At 50.1% G+C, this 20,830-nt stretch overlaps 4 protein-coding genes and 1 non-coding gene across 5 annotated transcripts in view; 4 read left to right on the top strand and 1 right to left on the bottom strand.

Moving 5' to 3' along the window:
* The window catches only part of LOC114907661 (EF-hand calcium-binding domain-containing protein 12-like), an 18,436-nt gene extending 17,160 nt beyond the window's left edge, over positions 1-1,276 (top strand). Inside the window, exon 7 of the mRNA XM_029243412.1 lies at positions 931-1,276. Within this exon, the coding sequence (XP_029099245.1) occupies positions 931-1,214 (284 nt within the window). The 3' untranslated portion in view covers positions 1,215-1,276. The remainder of the gene's footprint in view (positions 1-930) is intronic.
* A 321-nt stretch (positions 1,277-1,597) lies between these two features.
* LOC114907662 (EF-hand calcium-binding domain-containing protein 12-like) lies at positions 1,598-4,049 on the top strand. The gene is made up of 2 exons (XM_029243413.1): positions 1,598-2,808; positions 3,486-4,049. The coding sequence occupies exons 1-2, from the start codon at positions 2,756-2,758 to the stop codon at positions 3,742-3,744; spliced, it is 312 nt and encodes a 103-aa protein (XP_029099246.1). The 5' UTR covers positions 1,598-2,755; the 3' UTR covers positions 3,745-4,049.
* A 1,569-nt stretch (positions 4,050-5,618) lies between these two features.
* RPL32 (ribosomal protein L32) lies at positions 5,619-10,376 on the top strand. Its single transcript, XM_029242682.1, has 4 exons — positions 5,619-5,696; positions 7,002-7,102; positions 7,713-7,894; positions 10,202-10,376. The coding sequence occupies exons 2-4, from the start codon at positions 7,007-7,009 to the stop codon at positions 10,329-10,331; spliced, it is 408 nt and encodes a 135-aa protein (XP_029098515.1). The 5' UTR covers positions 5,619-5,696; positions 7,002-7,006; the 3' UTR covers positions 10,332-10,376.
* On the top strand, positions 6,793-6,932 carry LOC114908192. Its single transcript, XR_003796886.1, has one exon. It is a non-coding gene; the product is annotated as a small nucleolar RNA SNORA7 (small nucleolar RNA).
* A 678-nt stretch (positions 10,377-11,054) lies between the features above and the next one.
* The window catches only part of CAND2 (cullin associated and neddylation dissociated 2 (putative)), a 28,564-nt gene continuing 18,788 nt past the window's right edge, over positions 11,055-20,830 (bottom strand). Inside the window, exons 11-15 of the mRNA XM_029242681.1 lie at positions 19,031-19,126; positions 15,935-16,104; positions 14,421-14,585; positions 13,208-13,315; positions 11,055-12,099 (exon numbers count right to left, since the gene is read on the bottom strand). Of these exons, the coding sequence (XP_029098514.1) occupies positions 11,872-12,099; positions 13,208-13,315; positions 14,421-14,585; positions 15,935-16,104; positions 19,031-19,126 (767 nt within the window). The 3' untranslated portion in view covers positions 11,055-11,871. The remainder of the gene's footprint in view (positions 12,100-13,207; positions 13,316-14,420; positions 14,586-15,934; positions 16,105-19,030; positions 19,127-20,830) is intronic.

Genomic DNA, 20,830 nt, shown 5'->3' with positions numbered 1-20,830 from the left:
CGCAGGCCTCTCACTGTTGTGGCCTCTCCCGTTGCGGAGCACAGGCTCCGGACGCGCAGGCTCAGCGGCCATGGCTCACGGGCCCAGCTGCTCTGCGGCACGTGGGGTCTTCCCGGACTGGGGCACGAACCCGTGTCCCCTGCATCGGCAGGCGGACTCTCAACCACTGCGACACCAGGGAAGCCCCTATATATATATATATATTTTTTTTTTTTTTAAAGTAGTTTTCAAAAATCATTTAAACCTTTAAAAAATGTTGACATGGCACGTCTCCTCCTTCCCTCCCCTCCCTTCTCAGCTCCGCAATCCCTGCCCTCCCTGCCCCAATAACCAGCATTAATAACCTGGAGAATAACCCTCCATCACTGTGTCCAGAACATGAGATGTTTGTGTGTCACCATCTTAGGGCGGAGCCCCAGCCCAGTGCTTCTTACGTTCTTTACGAGGAGAAAACTGCCAGCGACTGGGTCTAAGTTAATCTAGTGAAGTCTTGGGTGAGCCCTCCCGTCCTCCTCCTGGACTTCTGACCAGGGCGCCCCTGCAGAGTGGGGTGTAGGGCAGCGCTCCGTCCTAACTACCCCCAGGCCTCGGGGCCACTGCTGCCCTAGCTGTGAACAGGCACCCTCACCTGTGGTCCTGTGAGCGGTACCGCGCCAGCCGCGCTTCCCGACAGCGTGCTGCGGTGACGCACACACCACCGTAGGGGAGGCTGGGAGAGGGCCTGGGGGACGCTCTGCACTACTGTTTGCAACGTGCTGTGAATCTACAGTGATTTAACAATAAAAAATTTTTAATGTATATAAGAAAAATCTTTTCAAACAAAAATGTGAATTTGTTAAAACAAACAGACAAACCCCCCGCTCTGCCCCAAAGCCTCGGTATGGGGAGGGGTCTTGGGCTGACAGGCCGTATTTCTCTTGCTGCTCACAGCCCTGATGTACCCAGGGGACAAGATCATTTTCCAGAAGGACGAGGTGCGTCCAATCCGGCAACCGGGAGGCTACTACTCGGACCTGAAGATCTTCAGTCCGAACCAGGCCCTGCTCCGATCCCAGGGCGTTTCCAAACCTGTGGCTCAGAAGCCTGACAAGCTGAGTGTCGGCCCCCTCCTCCCCTGCCTGCGCTCCTGTCCCACTGCTGCCCCTTTGCTGGGGGGCTGGGGGTCACGTTGTGCCAGTGTCTGTGTCCTAACCTGGCATGTCCAACCCAACTGATCACCATGGACTGGCCATGTGTCCCCGGGCACGTGTCTCTGCAGCCGCCTTGCCTCGTTCCCACGCAGCCACCCTCCTGACCACATCCTATGTGACCTCAAGCTCTCTGGAAAAGGTTAAAAAGAGGGACTTCTTAGAGAAACGGGGCTGGGTGTCAGGGCCCCTGCAAAGGACAGTGATGGCAGCCCCTTCTCTGTCCTGCCTTCTCTGGCAAAAGGTGGGCTTGCAGCCCCCCAGGAGGAGAACAGAACTCTGCACTGGGGCCTCCCCCTGACCCTCAGATCCCAAGTCCTCTCTAAGAAAATGTCCTTCTTTGTCAGGAGGTGACCCGAGGGCAGGCTATGAACCAGCATCAGTGGTGACTGCAGACTGGAGAACGGCAGCATCCCTGCAGAGTGCGGGAGGAGGGGGCGGGCAGCTGACCAGATACCATGAAGCGGGGAGGGGCCCAAGATGGAACCACACCGTAGGTCACTGCCAGCTGCCTGCTAGGGTAGTCTGGCCAGAACAGCGAGGGTGGGATGCAGCAGAGCCAAGTGGAAATCCAACAGGCCAGCGGTTAAATGGACAAGTTACCTTACTCACTGAGCCTCAGTATGTTCATCTGTAAAATGGGCACAACAGCTATACCACACATAGTGAGGACCAATGAGAAATGCAAGTAAGCTTCTTAGCAGTTAGCACTCGAGCACTGATTGTTGTTGTTGTTTTAGCCTGCCCCGTCACGGCGTTCTCCAGTGCAGGAGTGGGCTAGGTCTGCAGGTGGGGCTGTCCACAGCCCTGGTTGGGAAGAGCTGAGCATGAGCCGGGCAGGTGGTGGCCTAGAGAGTCCTTTCTGATCCCCTAGTGACTGCCTTCCAGCCCCTGAGTGGCCGCCACCAGTTCCTGAGCCATGAACCTAGGGAACCTGAGAAAGTGACTTTTCTCCTGCTTAGGTGGGCCACAGTTATAAAGGATAGATGTCCCACAGGGCAGGGGTGGACTGGTTTCATTGGCTTCTTTGAATGCATTGTGAAAGATTCTGGAGCCAGACGCAGGCTTGCTGGGAAAGTGTGCTGTGGTGATTAGTGATGTCTGCCAGGCCTGAGGTTTGGGGCGTTAGCTTTCACCACCCTTGTCCTCAAGGCTGGATTCAGCTCTGGAAGGCAAGTGGGAGTCAGGGGCCCCAAAAGGACTCAGATTACTGAGCATGTCTCGTAACCATCTGGGAGGTGCTGGGAAATGAGAAACCCGAGGCTCCACAAGGGGAGTGACTTGCCCCAAGTCACCCAGCCAGCCAGGCCTTGAGCCCAGGGCTATCATCCTGTCTGCCTGACCAATAGGGGCCCAGAGGTCCAGACACCCCAGCGCACTGTGTGTTCCACTGGAGCATAGGGGACAGAGTCAGGGCCCCACCCAGGTAGAAGAAGTTCTCCTTTCAGAGCTCTGGTCTGGACTCAGAAGTGGACCCCCTGTCACACTGACCTACTCCCCAAAGCCCCACTGACCTGGATTTCCTGTCTCCTGAAAAGATACCTCTCTCTCTCTTCTCCACTAGGAACATGCTGAAGAAAGTCAAGAAAGTCAGCTTTAAGAGGTTTGAGGAATTCACCAGGTCTGTAGTGATCATCTAACTCTGGGAGGGGGGCGGGTAGGAGGAAGGTGCCCAGGACTCGCATGTTGCAGGGTACACGGTAGCACTGCATCTGGGACTCAGTGCCCAGGAGCTGAGGGGCATAAAATGACACTTAGGAGTGCTAGGCAGACACTGCTCTCCAGATGTTAACTCACGTAAATCCTCTCAACAACCCTATAAAGTTACTCTTAGCATTCCCATTTTGCAGAAGAGGAAACTGAGGTACAGGAAGCTTTACTATCTTGCTCAAAGTCACATCTCTATTAAGTGGTGGAGCAGGGATTCGGACCCAGCTGTGCTGGCTCCAGAGGCTGCATTCCGAACAGCACATTAAAACGCCTCTGCAGAGCAGACAGAGCACTTAAGGGTTTGGGTTCAGAGGCAGCAGACTGGCACTCAAGCCTGTGCCCTGCCACTTGCTGGCTCGTGTGGTCTTGGAGAAATAACTCAGCCTCCTTAGGCCTCCAGGTCCTCGCTGGTGAGGCAGATGGGACAACAGAGCCCACCGCACAGCACTGGCGGGAGGGCTGGCTACTAGAGTGCTTAGCACGGTGCTGCACCTCCACTCTGCTCACAGCGGGTGGGCTCCGCTGGGAAGCAGCCCCAGCCGCCACCTGTCTCCGTGACAACCGTCCCGTTGTCTTCTCCTTCTCCAGGAAGCTGAAGGCGAAGAGGCCCAGTGGTCCGCAGCTAACCCATCCCAATTTCTTCTGGCCGGGTCACCTCCTGGACAAGCTGAAGCTCTACCTGCCCACTGTGACCGTGGACCGGAGCCTGGCGCTCTTCAGTCGTGTCCAACACCGGTCCCAGGCCTACTCAGCCACCTACCATCCCGAACACTGGTGGCCCATTAAGGACGTGAACTACATGACCTATGCCTATTACGATGCCCCCAAGATCTACCACATCAACTAGACTGGCCCAAGTGTCACCAAACCTAGCCATCCTGGGGCCGGGGGCCAGTATAGCTAGCAGCCCAGAGCCGTAGACACAAGGACGGTATCAAAGAGCCAAACAAGAGAAGTCGTTTCAGTGGGAAGGCCCGGGCCAGCTCTCTCCAAACTCAAAGCGTGCAGTGTCACAGAGGGTGGATGTGTCCAGGGAAAGATGTGGGTTTTGAGCATTTCCCTCTCCTGACCTCTGTCCTTTTGAAATAAACCACGTTGGAGTTTTTCTCATGTCACCTGTGATCCAGCTGATGTGATTTCCTGCTCAGGAGCTGTGGCCAGAGGGATGTTGGCAAGCTGGGGTCCTGAGCCTGGGAAAAAAACACACATTGCCTGGGGTTTTGACGGGGATGCCTGCACGGCACCTCCAGCCTCTCATCCTGGATCTCAGGGCCCACCAGGAAGCAGCAGGCAATGTGGGTACCCCTGTGCCCTTCTCTTGAAATAAGTGTCCCTCATCCCCCAAAGAATGAGCCATTTGGGTCACTACTTCTAAAACTCTTGGGCCTTTCACAAGCGCAAGCACACTGGTTCGTGAGCCCTTCCCCTGATTCGCCCACCTGACCCCCACATCAAGATATTTTCCTTCACAACACACACCCTGTGGACTGCTGTTAGCACAGTGCCTCCGTGCTCAGCATCCCAGTTGACTTACACAGCCCACAGGGCAAGCAGGATTCGTGAGGTGTGGCACAGTCTCGTGAGGTGTGGTGCAGTCTCAACCCTACGGCGTGCCAGCTGTGTGATGTTGGACAAGACATTCCCTTCGCATTTCACGTTTCATGTCTCTGGCTCTCCTCAAACTCCCCTTCACAGTCAAAATCTCACGAAGGAGTTGTCAACACTTGCTCCCTTCCCTTCTCACCCATTACGAAGTCAACAACACCATCCACTTCAGCTTCTGTCTCCATCTGGCCCTGAAACTACTCTACCACAGATCACTGATGGATGACATGACATCCCTATCGTGTTCCGGCTCTGGAATCAAGGGCCGTTTTTTGTTTTTGTTTTTTTCCCCTCTCTTGAAATTTGATTTTCACAATAACCTTCAAAACAAAAGCTAGGGCTCCCCTGGTGGCGCAGTGGTTGAGAGTCCGCCTGCTGATGCAGGGGACACGGGTTTGTGCCCCGGTCCGGGAGGATCCCACGTGCCGCGGAGCGGCTGGGCCCGTGAGCCATGGCCGCTGAGCCTACGCGTCCGGAGCCTGTGCTCCGCAGCGGGAGAGGCCACAACGGTGAGAGGCCCGCGTACCGCAAAAAAAAAAAAAAAAAGCTAAAATAAAACAAAGAACAATTTAAAATGAGGCAGTCTGGCCTAATGGTTAGAAGTGTGGTGTTTTTTTTTTTTTGGCGTCAAATCTCCATACTTCACTCTCTACATATGTAAAATGGGAAAACTAATAGAACTACCTCATGGAACTGTGCGAGGCCCACTGAACGAGAGCTGTTACAGTCTCATTGCTATTTATAAATTCACGTGAGAGAATTATTAAAATGTCGCTGTTTTGTTCCCTCCTGGCCACTAAGAGGCGCACTTCGGGAGAAGAAACGCGGGAGGCAGTATTCTAAAAGCTGGATTATCCTGCGGAGGGGCGGCTTCAATTCCTGGCGGAAGTGGATGCCTCCTCACCAGGTCTTAAGAGCTCAAAAACAATTCCAAATTTTTCCGTAGTCCAAACGGCAGGCATGAAAATTTTTAGCGCTACTCCTAGATATTAACATCTAGGAAAACACAAGTATCCTCGAATTTTTTCACTATTATTTCTCTGGCGTGTCTATAGTATCTTTGAAGGACCAGAAGCCGAAAGTGCTCTCCTTTTCCCTGCCAGGACCCAAAGGTGAAGTCCCATCAGCCTCGCGCGTTACCTCCCCCTCTTTTCCTCGGCGGTGCCTACGGAGGTGGCCGCCATCTCCTACTCGGTGAGTGTTAATCGTTGGCCATCCTCGTCTCTGCGGTCTCCATCTGGCCCCATCGCTCCCTGCCGAGGAGGCCCGTCCTTCCGAGCACTCGTGTGGGTGGGCATGGCTCTTGTCGGTTGGCTGGACCACGTACAGGCACAGAGCGAAGCGGCCTGGAGGGTGATGGAGCTTCGCTTCCCAGGGCCGCTTGCTCTCCTACGGAGGCCGCCTGGGGTCAGAGCTGCGGACAGCTTGTTGGAGTCCTGGGGGCGCAGGGCGCCGGTTGGGGCTAGACTAAGGGAGCTCCTGGGGGCCGTGGCAAGACTGAGGGGGTTCCGGCCTTACGGCCCTGGGACACCTCGCTCAGCGACGTCTGCCCACGTGTATTCTTCTATGTTCGCTGCTCCACGCTCCCTCCTTTTCAGTTTTTGGTTCTGGGGTTGCCTCTGCGGCGGAACTGCCCAAAAAAACCAAAAAATCGAGCAGCGAGTCGAATAATTCAATTGACCGAAATTCTGGTAGCGGGTCAGGATCTCTGGGAACGTGAAGCCACATCCTGGTCTTCGAGGAAATCATTGGGGGTCGGGAGAAGTTCATTTATTGGACAGATCTATTGAGTAACTGCTGTGTGCTCAACAAAGAAATTGGTGGCCGTGAAGAGAACAAAAAGGGTGCTGCAGTAGAAAAGATACGGTAGCCGGAAAGGGCATCTTGAGGAACGTAACTTTTTAAAGCTGGTATTCGGATGATGGTCAGGTGGAACAGAACGTTCCAAGGCTTGGAGGCATCTTAGAAGCACATGACGGTTTTGTGTATCTTTTGAGGGTGTCATACAGCAGCAGCACCCTAGGGGAATTACAGGTTTCTCTTTACTGCACATCTCTTGTGATCCACGCACTGCAGGTGTTCAGTGTGCAATATCTCCATTTAAAAGGTGAGAAAACTGAGATTCAGGTTCATGAAGATTGCCCAAAGCCTGCAATTGGGCCATCTCAGGGCCGGGACACTTTGTAGAATGGGATTTGCTGCCCTTTTGCAAAACTTCCCTTTGTGGTTAATTTGTTTTCGGTTAGCTGTCGGCATTCTTTCTTGGCTTTGACTGGGCAAGGTGACCCCTGACCTCCCAGGACCGCGTCTGGAGAATGGCTAGTATTCTGCCAGCTTCGGAGTCGGGAGGGAAAGCAAGCCTGGCAGAGGTACCCATTCCATTCCCAGTTTGCTCCGTAGCTGGTGATTGGAAGATACTCTGCAACAGGCCCCAGGCAGGGTGGGAAAGCCTCCTTCCAAGACTCATCTTTGACATGGTCTCTTGGCTCTTTCTTGAAGGCATCATGGCTGCCCTCAGACCCCTCGTGAAGCCCAAGATCGTCAAAAAGAGGACCAAGAAGTTCATCCGGCACCAGTCAGACCGATATGTCAAAATTAAGGTATGTGGCCCAGGACGGAAGTGTGTGTTGGGGTGAAGAAAGGGGTTCCTAAACAGGCTGTTGGGTTTCTCACATCCCCAACTCAGATGACCTTTGGTAGGTGAACTGGTCTGTGGGTGGTGGTAGAGTTCTCTAGAATCCCAGGTGTCTCTGCCTTATTGGCACTCAGTCTCTTGATGTGTAAATTGAAATTTAAATGGCAAGGGACACTTGCCTGTTTTGAGGTGTCTAGAGGCTTATATTTGTTACATTTCAGGTGGCCTTATGACAATATGAGAGATAGATTACGCTTATTTCATAGACGAGAAAACTTAGGTGTTGATTGCGATGTTAAAAGCCATGCTTTTCACCTTACTTTATACATGGTCTCCTCGCATCCCATGGGTATGTAGTCTGCTTTTCCTTTGCTTGGAAGGAGTGTGAGTTTGGATCTGTATTCCTGCTGGTCAGATGCAGGAGCTCCTATTTTTTTCCACCAGAAAAAATGTAGTGAAATCCTGTTCCCTGGAGACAACTACTGTTCGGCACGTTTCCTTTTCATCTGGTCCCTTTCTTCTCCGAAAGGAAGAGTTGGCGTCTTCACAGACACTAACCATGTGTTTTCTTTCAGCGGAACTGGCGGAAACCCAGAGGCATTGACAACAGGGTGCGCAGGAGATTCAAGGGCCAGATCTTGATGCCCAACATCGGTTACGGGAGCAACAAGAAAACAAAGCACATGCTGCCCAGCGGCTTCCGGAAGTTCCTGGTCCACAACGTCAAGGAGCTTGAAGTGCTGCTGATGTGCAACAAGTGAGCTGGGTCCCACCTCTGGGTTCAGGTGTCAGAAGCCTGCGTGTGTGAGCAGTTTGGGCAGGGACTCTGGACCTTCTGGAACGCATCTGGAGGAGTGCTATGTCCTCAGGAGCTTGGGTGATGCTTGTTGGGGACTGCAGAGTGCTTCCTTTGCTGGAGAGATGTGGGTTGGGAGCTGTCCTGAAAAGTGTAGAGACCAGGACCGGAAGAGTAAAAGTGGCTTTGCTTGAGCTTGACAGCGCGGCTCCTGCCGTAGCCTCTGGCAGTCATTTTCAGAACATTACTTATGCCGGGGATGGGGGTGGGGGGTGAAACGTAGCCTCAGATCTAAGGGACACTTTACACTGTGGCCACAGGTATCTTCAGAAGGCTATAGGAGTAGAGAGGAATTGCTGCCTCATTTTGGGCTGTAATCTGAAGTGGAGAAATGGGGGGAAGGCTGCAGGCAGAGAGGACAGAGTTGTAGGGGTGCAAGAGGGTATGGGGGTTCACAGCATTATTTTAGCATTTTGAGAAATTTAGACAGTTGGCGAGCTCTGTGTGTAAGAGACTTTTGGTCTGCTTAGGGCCAGACTAGGGCAGTGGGATGAGAAAAGATTTCTCACGGGTAGTGATTTAGACACAATTTTAATCTGGATTGGGGGGAATGGTAATTTTTGGTTAAGCAGAGGACAGTTTGTTTTCTTCCCTTCCTGTTAAACTGGAGCTAAAAAACTTGCATTTTCTTGGTGAGTTAGAAAGGACATGGAGAGAGTGACCAGTAACATCTGTGTGTACGTATGTTTACAAAGATCTTTTACCTGTAGTAATTGTAGACACGAGTAATAAACGACCATTATTCTCACTTTCAGAAATCTAGCCAGGCATTGAAATGCTGCAGATACTCTTTAGAAAGGATGAGCATAGGAATTAATGTTGGAGGCCCAAACTGCAGTAAGCAGGTTGATAGAGAATTGTGACAGAAAGATGCACTTTAATATCTTTTGTGTAGCAGAGATGATTGCTGTGCAGATGTAGTTGGTTGCCATAAGATAAGTCTTTTTAATAGCAGCTTGGCAGTTTGTACCAAGAGGCACAGAAATACTCTGGATCTAATTTAATTCACAAGTTCCATTTCTGGGCATTTATCTTGAAATAATTGAAAAGTAGGGAAACTGTAAGCTGATCGTTGCAGCAGTAACTGCACTATGTGTAACTGGTGAATGGTGGGGTTACAAGCGCCGGCTGGAATGTCGTGTGTACGTTAAAAACGGTTGTCATGTATGGAAAACGCCCAAGCAGAGGAGAAAGTATTTGAAGTCTGTGCAGTGTGATTGTGATTATTAAATAGACATGGATGAGGACTTGGGGAGTTTTTGAAAAATGAAAAAAGTATGATGCAACTTAAGTCTCCTTGGAAATAAAGATTGGGGAAATGTTTTAAGATATTGGACTTGAGTGGACTTCTTTACATAAAACAGAAGTTGTTCTCTGTCTGGATTGGTTTGTCTCTTGCTTTGAAGCTGTTTTCCTGCAGAGTTCTTAAAAAGAACTGCCCACTGCCTTGTTTAATCACTCCCTAGTCTTACTCCTCTCTCTGCTGAAATTCCTCCTGGGGTAGAGTGTCTTCTTAATTCAGTGTTGATGGCTTCATAAATCACTTCCTTACTGAAATGTGCTTATTAGGCCAATCTGTTGTCAAACTGGGGTGTGGTGTGGCTGTGAAGGAATGAATAGAACGGTACCTGGCACCAGCTCAGGAAATGTTAGGTGTTGTCATTCACTGGGTGAGTTTAGGCATTGTTACTTTTCAAGTTGATTTTGTCTGCAGCAAACAGGTAAAATGTTTACGTTCTGGGCTGGGGAGCCCTTGGCTTAATCAGGCTGTTGGGTTTTGCTGTTGGTTGCTTTGCAGAAGCAAAGCTTTTCACGGGCAAGTCCAAGCTCCCTGAGACCGCCTTGAGCTGGGCAGGCTGGTTCAAAGGACTGAGGGAGAACCTTTGAACCTGGAGTCTGGGGCTGAGCAATCCTGGCCTGTGTGTGACTTGGGAATTCACCTCCACTTTGTGGGCCTTGGTTTCCTCGTCTGTAAAATGGAGGTGCTACCTGGATTACAAGGCCGCTGGGACGGTTAAACGAGAGGGATCATTACCAGGGAACACTTCAGAGCCGTGTTGCTAGTGCCGTGAAATTAGGGGAGTTAGCAGCTCCCCCCACTTCAGTGCTGTAGCTCTGGAAGCAGAGTGACCAGGGCTATTGCCTTCCCGGTGGAACACGTAAGTGTGTTTTCCAGGATGGCCTCCTTATGTACCGATTCTCTTCCAGGTCTTACTGTGCTGAGATCGCGCACAACGTCTCCTCCAAGAACCGCAAAGCCATTGTGGAGAGAGCAGCCCAGCTGGCCATCAGAGTTACCAATCCCAACGCCAGGCTGCGCAGCGAAGAAAATGAATAAACAGCTCGTGTGCACGTTTTGTTTAATAAAACCGTAAAACGGCCATCTGGCATTTCCCCTTTGGTTTTACTCTTCAGTTTGTTTGACAGCTTGTCACAGAGATTGCTCTTTTGCCTGTTTGTGCTCTGTGGAACCTTCTGTTTGGAAGGCGTTTGTAAAGGATACGTGATCCTTCCTTCATGGGGCCCAGGCCTCAGGTGCGCAGAGCAGCCTTGGTCAGCTCCAGGTGGGATCAGGAAGATGTGGCCCTCAGACCACGGTAGGTTCTGAGACCCCTGGTGAAGGACCTTGCATCTTGGAGCAAGTAGTCATTTTTAGCCTCACTTTGTAAAGTGAGGAATTACCCTGTGTGGTTCTTGTGAAGATTGAGGACAATCAAGTTTCCTTTTCAACTACAGTCCTAGACCTTAGTCAACAGTACCTAGAATTCAGCTGTTTTTTGAGGCTAAGAGGCCATTTTCCCAAGACATGGTATTATTAAGTGGCAGCACAGGTCACAAGGAACAGGGCATGTGGCACTCTATAGCACAAGGTTGGATTTAAGGCCCTTAGTTCAGTAGATAAATGCCTTACACATTGGCTCCTGTTCAAAACTCAGTCTGAGACGTTTGAGTAAATTGTTGGTCATTGTGTGACTTCTTTGAATTGACGTGGGGAGCATTCTGATTGATAGTCTTTTGACAGTTACTGAGTAGAGGAACTGTGCAGAGAAAACAGTAACAGTTGAGGATCTGTCCTTTATTAACCTGGGATAGCAGAAAATTCTTTGGCCTGTCACTTAATGTTTCTGTGTCCTTGATACTAAAAACTAGAAAGGACACGTTCACAAACCACCTGGTTACACCTCGATGGGGGGACATGAAAGGTGGTTTGTACTTTTTCATTTGTGCTTTCCTGTCTCTCAGTTTGCTACCTAAGAGTTTTGGGATTAGAAAAAAACATTACATCTAATTCCCTACCCCACTCACCTGCCTCTGCAAAAATAATACACATTCCTGATTTATCACTGCCAATGAGAAATAAAGCATTTTGGATTCTAAAGTGTGAATAGCTCATAGAGGTACCTGAGTTTTTAAGATGCCCAGCCAAAGCACTAATTTTTGGCACGTCGGATCAGGTGAAAACGTGGGAGTAGTGTGAATGACACATCTGGGACAGCGGGGAGGAAGGCATCCAGCTGCCTCCTAAGCTTTTTGCAGCTGTGAGCACAAGTATTTCTAAATACTAAGTACTCGCTGAGGCTGGGACCCCCAGTTTGAAGGAGCCAGGCTGACCTGTGTGAAGTCACATCCATCTTCCATGGAAGCTTTGGAAGAACTACCACACCCGCTTTGGATAACTGTCCTGAGTTAAAAGGGCCCAACTGTTGGCAGCCTTGCAGCTCTGACTGGGGTCCCTGGAGGTGCCCGACCAGGAGAGGGAGGGCCCCAGTGAGATGGATAAGGGGCAAAAGTTAGAGGCCTGTGGTGCTGGGAGGGTGAGGCTCTGGCTTCAGTGGGCCTCCTTGTGAGTTGGGGTCCCCACGGGCTGGGGGGGGGCACTAGCTGAGCTCCATGGAGTCTGTGCTGGGGGCTGAAGCAGAATCCTTCTGGATGCTTTCAAAGAGGGCAGCCAGCTCGGGGTTGGATCGAATTTGGGACGAGAAGTCAGCCATGATGGGGCTCTTCCCCACTTCTGGGATGGTCAGCAGGGCGGCCACTGCCCTCATCGCGGAGCGCTTCAGTTCATCTTGCTTCTCAAACTCCTGCTTCACAGAACCAGCTTTGACCTAAGGTGGGAAGCAATGAGCAACGAGCCATCCTTTATTGAACACGGTCTTGCATTTCCCTGGTCACCTGTCATCCTCCCCAGCTCATGCGCCATCTCCTATCTTTATTTACTGCACTTAAAGCAGGCTCTTGGCACCACTGGACTTCATGAATGGGCTGCTGTGACAGCCTTCCAGCTGGCCTCTTACCCCCGGTCACGTCCTTGCCTCTGCCGCCCATTGTGCAGACAGGCTGGGGAGTAGACTTCCAAAGCTGCCTCGCCTGCTTTCCACTGCTTTATCCCCTCCCTCTCCCGCTTATTCACAGAATCTCAGGAATTTCCCCACTGCTTCTGCAATAAAGTCCAGATCCCTTCTGCTCTGCTCTCAGGACACTCAGCCCAGACAACACTCAGGCCCTTCCCCGAAGTAGATAAATGCCTTTTATCTACTTTAGAGGTGAAAAGCTTGGCATTGGGGCTGGACAGTCCTGGGTTCCAACGGCTCTGCCCCCTAAGAGCTGTGACCCCTCTTTAAGCTCCAATCTAAAATACTCTGCTTTCTTTTTGGTTAATTCCTACTCTTCCAAAACCCAAATTAGTTTTGCATTCAGCAGGCATTTACTAGGTGTGACAGGCTCCGTTCTCCACGTGACAGCTTTCCGTGAGCCTTCTGCCCCAGATCCTCACCGGACCTTGAGGCACTCCAGGCTAACTGCCCTATACCAATCAATGAATCAGTCAGTGACTTCTATCTTTCTAAGGGTCTGACTCAGTTTCCCAATTAGGATGTGAGAGGAGGGAGTCCACCATGTTCAATGTTGCATCCCTAGTACCTTGCACAAGGCCCAACACTCAGGAAGTGTTTAATGAGTGAAAGAAAGAGCTAGGTTTGAATCCCAGCTCTGCGATTTACTAACTGTGTAGCCTCAGTCAGTAACTTAACCTCTCTGAACCTTTGTTTCCCTGTGTGTATAATGCTAAGAATAAGTACCCCACAGGGCAATGGTCATGATCAAATAAACCACTTCATACACCACCTGCACTGCACGAGATCCTCAGTAAACAGTAACCATGAACGATCTGCAGAGAACCCGGCAGGTGCGCCCAGGGCTGGGCAGGGGGCTTACCTTAGCGGTACAGGTGGCCCTGAGGGGCTCGATGAGCCGGTCCACCCTCTGCAGGACAGGCACAGGACACAGGGTAGCTAGTCGGGCGAGCATGATGAAGGTCAGCATCTGCCCAGGAGGAAGGAGACAGTTCTTGGTGAAATGGCCCAGGACAGAAAGGAGCAGGCCCTGGGGAAAAGCAGAGGTCTGGAGCTCAAGCCCAAGCTCTAGCAGCTAGCCTGCCTGCCTGCCACACTGACCTGTGTGTACTGGCACTCACCAGATATTGGTTGACGAAATTAAGGAATGTTCTGTGCATTTTCCCGGGAAAGACAGATTTACAACAGTGGTCCTCTCTAGGCGGAGTGGAACTTTTTGGCGATTACTACTCACTTTCCTATTCACTTTTAGATTGTCTAAACCCTTTAAGACAAGCATAATTCCTTTTGATTATTTTACACTGGTTTTTTGTTACAAAAATGATTCATGTTCATTGTATGTATTTTAAAAAGCTACAAGGATAGAAAGTAAAACCTGTCTCCCTCACAGGTAATAAAAAAATGGCCCAAACTTCTACAACTCACTTATCACCTAACAGTGAGTCTTGGCCACCTTCCATGCCAGCACAGAGATCCCTCTCTGTCCTTGTAATGCTGCCAGGATCCCATCCATGGCTGGAGGGACCCGGTTTACTGAGCCAGCTCCCCATGAGTGGACATTTTGGTAGCTGCCAGCCTTTCCCAACTCCCAGAAAGCTGTGGAGATCCATCTCTCACATAAAACTCTGAATGTATTTGTATTTTTGAGTCAGTTCCATGAAGTCAGTTCACGGAGTGTCTTAAGAATTCTAAATTTTAAAATGTTTCTAAGGTATGGGGATATATGTATTTGTATAGCTGATTCACTTTGTTATAAAGCAGAAACTAACACACCATTGTACAGAAATTATACTCCAATAAAGATGTTAAAAAAAATTCCCCCCAAAATTAAAATGTTTCTAAATTCTACATTTTTCTAGTTCTGGTCAAACCATCCTCCCAAGAGCTTGCCCAGTGTAGACTCCCACCAAAGGTGTGAGACGTGGGTTCTTTTTCTTATTGTTAAAGAACAAAGCAGCTGTTTTCATGGGGGAGCCTGGGGCAGGGGTGGGGGACAAACAAGAAGTGGGCCCTGTGGCGCCTGGCTGTCCTCCCGCTGCGGAGTGGGCCTGGGTCCGGCAGGGGGCTCGTCCTACCCGGATGTCATAGTGGTCCTTCAGGCCGTCCTCCACGTGGTTCAGGAACTCGCAGATGTCCAGCTGGCCCAGGCAGCTCTCGAGCAGCGAGTACATGCACTCGAAGGCTGCCTTCCGCACATCCAGCCCATCGTCCACCGTGTGCTTAAAGGGCCCCATCTCCACCTGCAGGAGGGAGGGATGACAGCGGGCTGGGGGCTGTGACCCCAGGGCATAAGGACACCTTCCCAGGTTCCTGCTGCACCCCTCCCCCTCTGCTGTTCAGTACTGCGTCCCATCCCCAAATCATGCCTTAGACCCTTAAGTCTCCATGCCTTTGCTCAGCCCATGATGCCTTTTGATAATAATAGTAACAATAATTATAATTACAATGATTAGAATCTACTGAGCAGTTATGATGTGCCAGGCACTGTGCTGAGTGCTTGACAGATGACATTTTACTCATTCAACAGTCCCAGGAAGACAGTGTTACTATTAACTCCATTTAATATATGAGGAAACTAAGGCTCAGAAAGGTTAACTAACTTGCCCAAGGACACTAGCCCAAGCTAGTAAATAGCTCAACCATAGCTCAACCAGAATTAAAACCCCAGGTCTCTCTGAAGTTATAACCAGAAGGCTCTGCTCTTAATGGTAACTCCTTCTTACCCCTCAAAGCCCAGCTCAAATGTCCCCTCCTTTTGGAAAACTTTCCTAACCCCTCTAAACAGAGTCACATCCTCCTCAGCAATGCCAGGTGGTTCAGCCCTTCTCATTATATCGTGCAATGACTTGGCTGTTCAATCACTTTTAATCTCTGCCTCTTAAATCCTAACTTCACCAAGTGCTCTAAGTAACTTAAATAATCAGCAGAGACGGTATCCCTCCCTCTCCTTCAGGAGGCCATGAGCTCCCTGGTGCCTCATGTCTGGTCCTGGCGCCTGGACGCAGGGCTCGTGCTCCACGAACACCTGCTCAATGTCGAGTGATAACAAGAGTTGCTGGGGCTTCCCTGGTGGCACAGTGGTTGAGAGTCCTCCTGCCGATGCAGGGGACGCAGGTTCGTGCCCCTGGTCCGGGAAGATCCCACATGCCGCGGAGCGGCTTGGCCCGTGAGCCATGGCCGCTGAGCCTGCGCGTCCAGAGCCTATGCTCCGCAACGGGAGAGGCCACAGCGGTGAGAGGCCCGTGTACCGCAAAAAAAAAAAAAAGAAAACAACCAAGAGTTGCTGACGTTTACTGAGCACCGACTGCGTGCCAGGAGCAGTTCTGAGCACTTGTAGGATTTAACTCATTAAAAATCTTCTCAACAACCCTATAATGTGGACACGGTTATTTCCCTCCCTTTGCCCGTGAGGAGAAACTGAGGTTTAGAGAGGATCGCGTTGCCCCGGCCACGGTCACACAGCTGGGAAGTGGAGGGGCAAACCTGACCCTGTGGGCCGGGCCTGCTCTGATGAGCTTGACCCTAACCCTCGCCCCAGCCGCAGGAGTCAGACCCAAGGGCTCCCGGCTCTGTCCTCCCACGGCTTCACCTCTCGGATGAGGTCCCGGCGGATCTTCGTCTCCTGGTAGAGGAGGGGCAGGATGTCGTCCAGCAGGTCGCGGACCAGTGAGGGCTTGTTGTGCACGGCGGAGTTGAAGAAAGCCAGGGTGGCCCGGCGCACATTCAGGTCTGGGTCCTGCAGGCTCTCCATGAACTCTCCTGGAGGAAAGACCAGAGGTGGTGTGGGGGGCAGCACAGCCAAACACAAACCACCCCCACCCCACCGTGCTTATCTGGTTAACGGGAGCCGTGCAGACCTGGCTGGACGGGGACAAATGTGTTCTGAGCATCTACTCTGCGCAACAAACCTTCAAAGTCCAGATAAGAATGTGGACTTGAGTCTGGCCTAGGTTCAGATCCAGGCTTGACCACGTCCTGTGGCACCTTGGACAGCCTCAATGTCCTCAACTGTAAAATGGGTGTAACAGCAGTACCTACACTGTAGGACTGGTTTTAGGATTAAAAATGTGGTGATGTCTACAAAGCACACAGCAGAGCACCAGGCGAGGACTCTATAAATGTTAACTTGATTTTATTTCAGATGAGAATGCTGAAGATAAGAGAGGTGAAGAGACTTACACAAAATCACACAGCATTTCTTTTCGTACAGGTTAGACTTTTTAATAACTATGTTAATGTTTTATATATTCAATAAATAAATAAAATCAAGAATGGGAGGGATCCCTAAAAGAAAAACCAACTGTATTTCAAATGATTAATATAACCACCCAGGTTATGAAGGAGAAAACAACTCACCTAAGTAACTTCCAAAGCATTGTGACAAGATGCCCTCAGGCTAAAGAAAAAATTATAAACGAATACTGATTTTTCACAGATAAGGGTTAGCAATTCTCATGACTACCTTCTGTGTATTCCAGGATTAAGTGAATAAATATCTCAGGAGCTGGGTTTCTACTGTAACAGAAGGGTATATAGAAAGGGAAAAGGCTAGCATGAACCCTGTGGTGTTGGACTGGAATATATATGTGTGTCTGACTATGTACATAAAGTCATACATACTTAGATTTCCTGATCCTGTCTGCTGAGAGGGCCTCGAAGTAATGGCACCCCAGTAGCAATGAGCACACCTAGTGCTCAGATCTTGGATTCTGAATACTATTCTCCACTAAAAGGAATCAGGCTCCTTGGAGAAATGGTTGATTCCAGGGCTGGGGCAGGAAAGGTTCAAGATGGGTCGGGAGCACTTTATCGTGCCAAAAGGTAAGGAGATGCTCAAAGAATGATGGAAACATATCAACAAAACATAAGCAGCAGCTTGAAGGGCTCCCACTGGCTAAATGTGAGACAATCTTGGGAATCAAAATAAAGACAGTAATAGACTATAACCCATTGAGTGAAATACAAATCCCTGAGTCTATAATGATATGAACAAATCAATGAATAAATAAATGGGGGAAAAGGAAAAGTTACTTCTGAGAACAAAATGCAAACTAATAAATATGGGAGGAATGCTGGAATTAGAAAGTTGTCATTTAGCAACTGTCAGTAATCATTTATTCAGGGAAGAAACCACAATGGATGCAAAATTTAGTGGGCAAAAATTTGATGAGGAAGAAAATATTTCAATAGGCTTAAAAATACTTATTCATGGGGCTTCCCTGGTGGCACAGTGGTTGAGAGTCCGCCTGCCGATGCAGGGGACACGGGTTCGTGCCCCGGTCCGGGAGGACCCCACATGCCGCGGAGCGGCTGGGCCCGTGAGCCATGGCCGCTGAGCCTGCATGTCCGGAGCCTGTGCTCCGCAATGGGAGAAGCGGTGAGAGGCCCACGTACCTCAAAAAAAAAAAAAAAAACAAAACTACAATGAGGTATCACGCCACACCCGTCAGAATGGCCATCATCAAAAAATCTACAAACAATAAATGCTGGAACGGGTGTGGAGAAAAGGGAACCCTCCCACACTGTTGATGGGAATGTAAATTGGTGCAGCCACTATGGAAAACAGTATGGAGGTTCCTTAAAAAGCTAAAAACAGAACTACCATATGACCCAGCAATCCCGCTACTGGGCATATACCCAGAGAAAACCATAATTTGTAAATATACATGCACCCCAATGTTCACTGCAGCACTATTTACAACAGCCAGGACATGGAAGCAACCTAAGTGTGCACAGACATAGGAGTGCATAAAGAAGATGTGGTACGTATATACAATGGAATATTACTCAGCCATAAAAAAGAACAAAATAATGCCATTTGCAGCAATATGGATGGACCTAGAGATTGTCATACTGAGTGAAGTAAATCAGACACAGAAAGACAAATATTATATGATATCGCTCATATCTAATTTTAAAAAACAATACAAGCGCTTCCCTGGTGGCACGGTGGTTAAGAATCTGCCTGCCAATGCAGGAGACATGGGTTCCAGCCCTGGTCCAGGAAGATCCCACGTGCCACGGAGCAACAAAGCCCATGCGCCCCAACTACCGAGCCTGTCCTCTAGAGCCTGCAAGCCACAACTACTGAGTCCACGTGCCACAACCACTGAAGCCCACACACCTAGAGCCCATGCTCTGCAACAAGAGAAGCCATCACAACTAGAAGCCCATGCACCACAAAGCAGAGTAGCCCCCGCTCGCCGCAACTAGGGAAAGCCTGCGCGCAACAACGAAGACCCGATGCAGCCAAAAATAAATAAATTTACAAAAAACAAAACAATACAAATGAACTTATCTACAAAACAAGAACAGACTTACAAATGTCAAAAGCAAACGTATGGTTACCAAGGGGCTGGTGGGGAGGGATAAATTGGGAGATTGGGATGGACGTATACCCACTCCTATATGTAAAATAGATAACTAATAAGAACCTGCTGTAGAGCACAGGGAACTCTACTCAATACTCTGTAATGGCCTATATGGGAAAGAATCTTTAAAAAAAGAGTGGGCAGAGATATAGGTATAACTGATTCACTTTGCTGTGTACCTGAAACTAACACAGCATTGTAAATCAATTATACTCCAATAAAAATTAAAAAAAAAGAAAAGAAAAGAAAAATCAGCTCAAGCCCAAGAACAGGGTGGAGGTGACCAAAGGGCGCAGAGGGGCGGGGGCACTCACCAACGAAGGTCTTCAGGATGGGGTCGATGGGGTGGGGCTGGTCCGAGATGAGGAACTTGAGGGCTGTGATGACAGTGCAGCGGGTGTGTGGCTGACCTGCAGGACGGGAGGGGGCACTTGGGGCGGGCGCGGCGGGTCCCGGACACCCGCAGGCCGGAGGGCGCTGAGGCTCCCCTCGCCTCTGTGGGAGACAGAACCACGTCTCCTCCCCACACGAAACGCCCCGCACATCTCTGGGGAAGCTGATGCTACCACTTTCCTTGGCAGCCCAGAATCGCCCCTGAATTCTTCCTACTTCGGCTGAGAGCGTAAAACTGCCAGCTCTCAGGCAGCCACGCCAAGGACAGGAACGGACGAGAACCCAGGACAGGGCTCAAGCCGAAGAAAGACCTCTCTGCCCAGGCCTTGGGGCTGCATCCTAGTTTTCAGACACATTATCTCAATTAATCCTCAGGATTAATTAATCCTAGTCACTGGTTGATAATAATAAAAAATCACATAGGGCTTCCCTGGTGGCGCAGTGGTTGAGAGTCCGCCTGCCAATGCAGGGGACACGGGTTCGTGCCCCGGTCCGGGAAGATCCCACATGCCGCGGAGCAGCTGGGCCCGTGAGCCATGGCCGCTGAGCCTGCGTGTCCAGAGCCTGTGCTCCGCAACGGGAGAGGCCACAGCAGTGAGAGGCCCGCGTACCACAAAAAAAAAAAAAAAAAAAAAATCATATAATATTAGTAACAATAATTAATAAAAATTCTTCTTAATCTCCATTTTACACATGAGGAGAGACTGGAATGGTTAAATTCACGTCTAACGTCACCCAGCAGGTCCAGAATTCACCAGCTGCTTCCGCGCCCTCTCTGTAGGCTTCTCCAAGGAGGGAGCAGTTATGCTTCAAGCAGGCTGAACTCACTTAATTTTGCTTTTCTGCTTGCTTTCTGAGTAGAGAAGCTGCAGAAAGGGAAGGGAGTACACTTCCCATTAGGGTGAAGGAGATTAATTGGCAGCTTCCACCCCTCCGGCACACAGCACTGAATGGGTTAAGGCTGTTTCCATCCAAGACTGCAGTTCAAGACTCAGCAGAAAGTTTACAATTTGATGCTAGGGTATGAGTGAGTGAGTTACTGACTTCAGACTTGTAGTTTTTTCCTTTTCTCTTTCCATCCTGACTGGCTCCTAAGAAGATTCAGGGTGGGTGATAAAGGTAATACACATAGAAGAGAATTAACTGAATTAAGAAAAACGAGGCCAAGGACAAAGTGAGATGGAAACCAGAGTGAGGGGCATGCAGCGAGAGGCAACTAGAAAGTCCTATGAACTTGCTAGAAGCAGGCCGCTGATTCGGCTCTAAGCATCCCAGCAGCCAGCAGTAAATAGGCAATGTGACTAGTTAGCTGGTTCAACAGCGGGCACGAGGTCTAAACAAATCTGAGCTTAGAAAAGGCAGGGCTGCCCCTCATCCCAAGACTCTTGCCTCCCAAGGTTCCTCGCGAAGAGCCCTGTGCAGCGTTAACAGGTGAGGTCCTCAACGTGGTTGTCCTGCCCACACAGCGGTGAGGGCCCAGAGCTGCTGCTTGTATACCAGCAACCCAGGAAGGGCTTAACTGGAATCACTGACACAGCAACGACAGTGGATACTAGCAGTACTAATTAGGTACCACCCACTATACCAAGCACTTTGGCTGCATTATGTCAACTAACACAGCACTGACCCTACGGGGAACAGGGGACTAGCTCAAGGCCTGGAGGCCTTTCGCCCTCAGGGGCTTTCACCTGCCTAAGAGCCCACAGTCCACCTGCCCGCTT

Source organism: Monodon monoceros, unplaced genomic scaffold, assembly GCF_005190385.1.
Source record: "Monodon monoceros isolate NGI ecotype Baffin Bay Population unplaced genomic scaffold, NGI_Narwhal_1 Super_Scaffold_3, whole genome shotgun sequence".
NCBI classification, from domain to species: domain Eukaryota; kingdom Metazoa; phylum Chordata; class Mammalia; order Artiodactyla; family Monodontidae; genus Monodon; species Monodon monoceros.
The sequence above is the reverse complement of the archived record's forward strand: the minus strand, read 5'-3'. Positions and strand labels throughout refer to the sequence as shown.

Bases quoted from the DNA above. Each gene is read 5' to 3' on its own strand.
- LOC114907662 (XM_029243413.1), top strand. From the start codon at position 2,756: ATGCTGAAGAAAGTCAAGAAAGTCAGCTTTAAGAGGTTTGAGGAATTC. The intron at 2,809-3,485 runs GTCTGTAGTGAT...CTCCTTCTCCAG, and splicing joins AGGTTTGAGGAATTCACCAG to GAAGCTGAAGGCGAAGAGGC.
- RPL32 (XM_029242682.1), top strand. From the start codon at position 7,007: ATGGCTGCCCTCAGACCCCTCGTGAAGCCCAAGATCGTCAAAAAGAGG. The intron at 7,103-7,712 runs GTATGTGGCCCA...GTTTTCTTTCAG, and splicing joins ACCGATATGTCAAAATTAAG to CGGAACTGGCGGAAACCCAG. The intron at 7,895-10,201 runs GTGAGCTGGGTC...ATTCTCTTCCAG, and splicing joins GTGCTGCTGATGTGCAACAA to GTCTTACTGTGCTGAGATCG.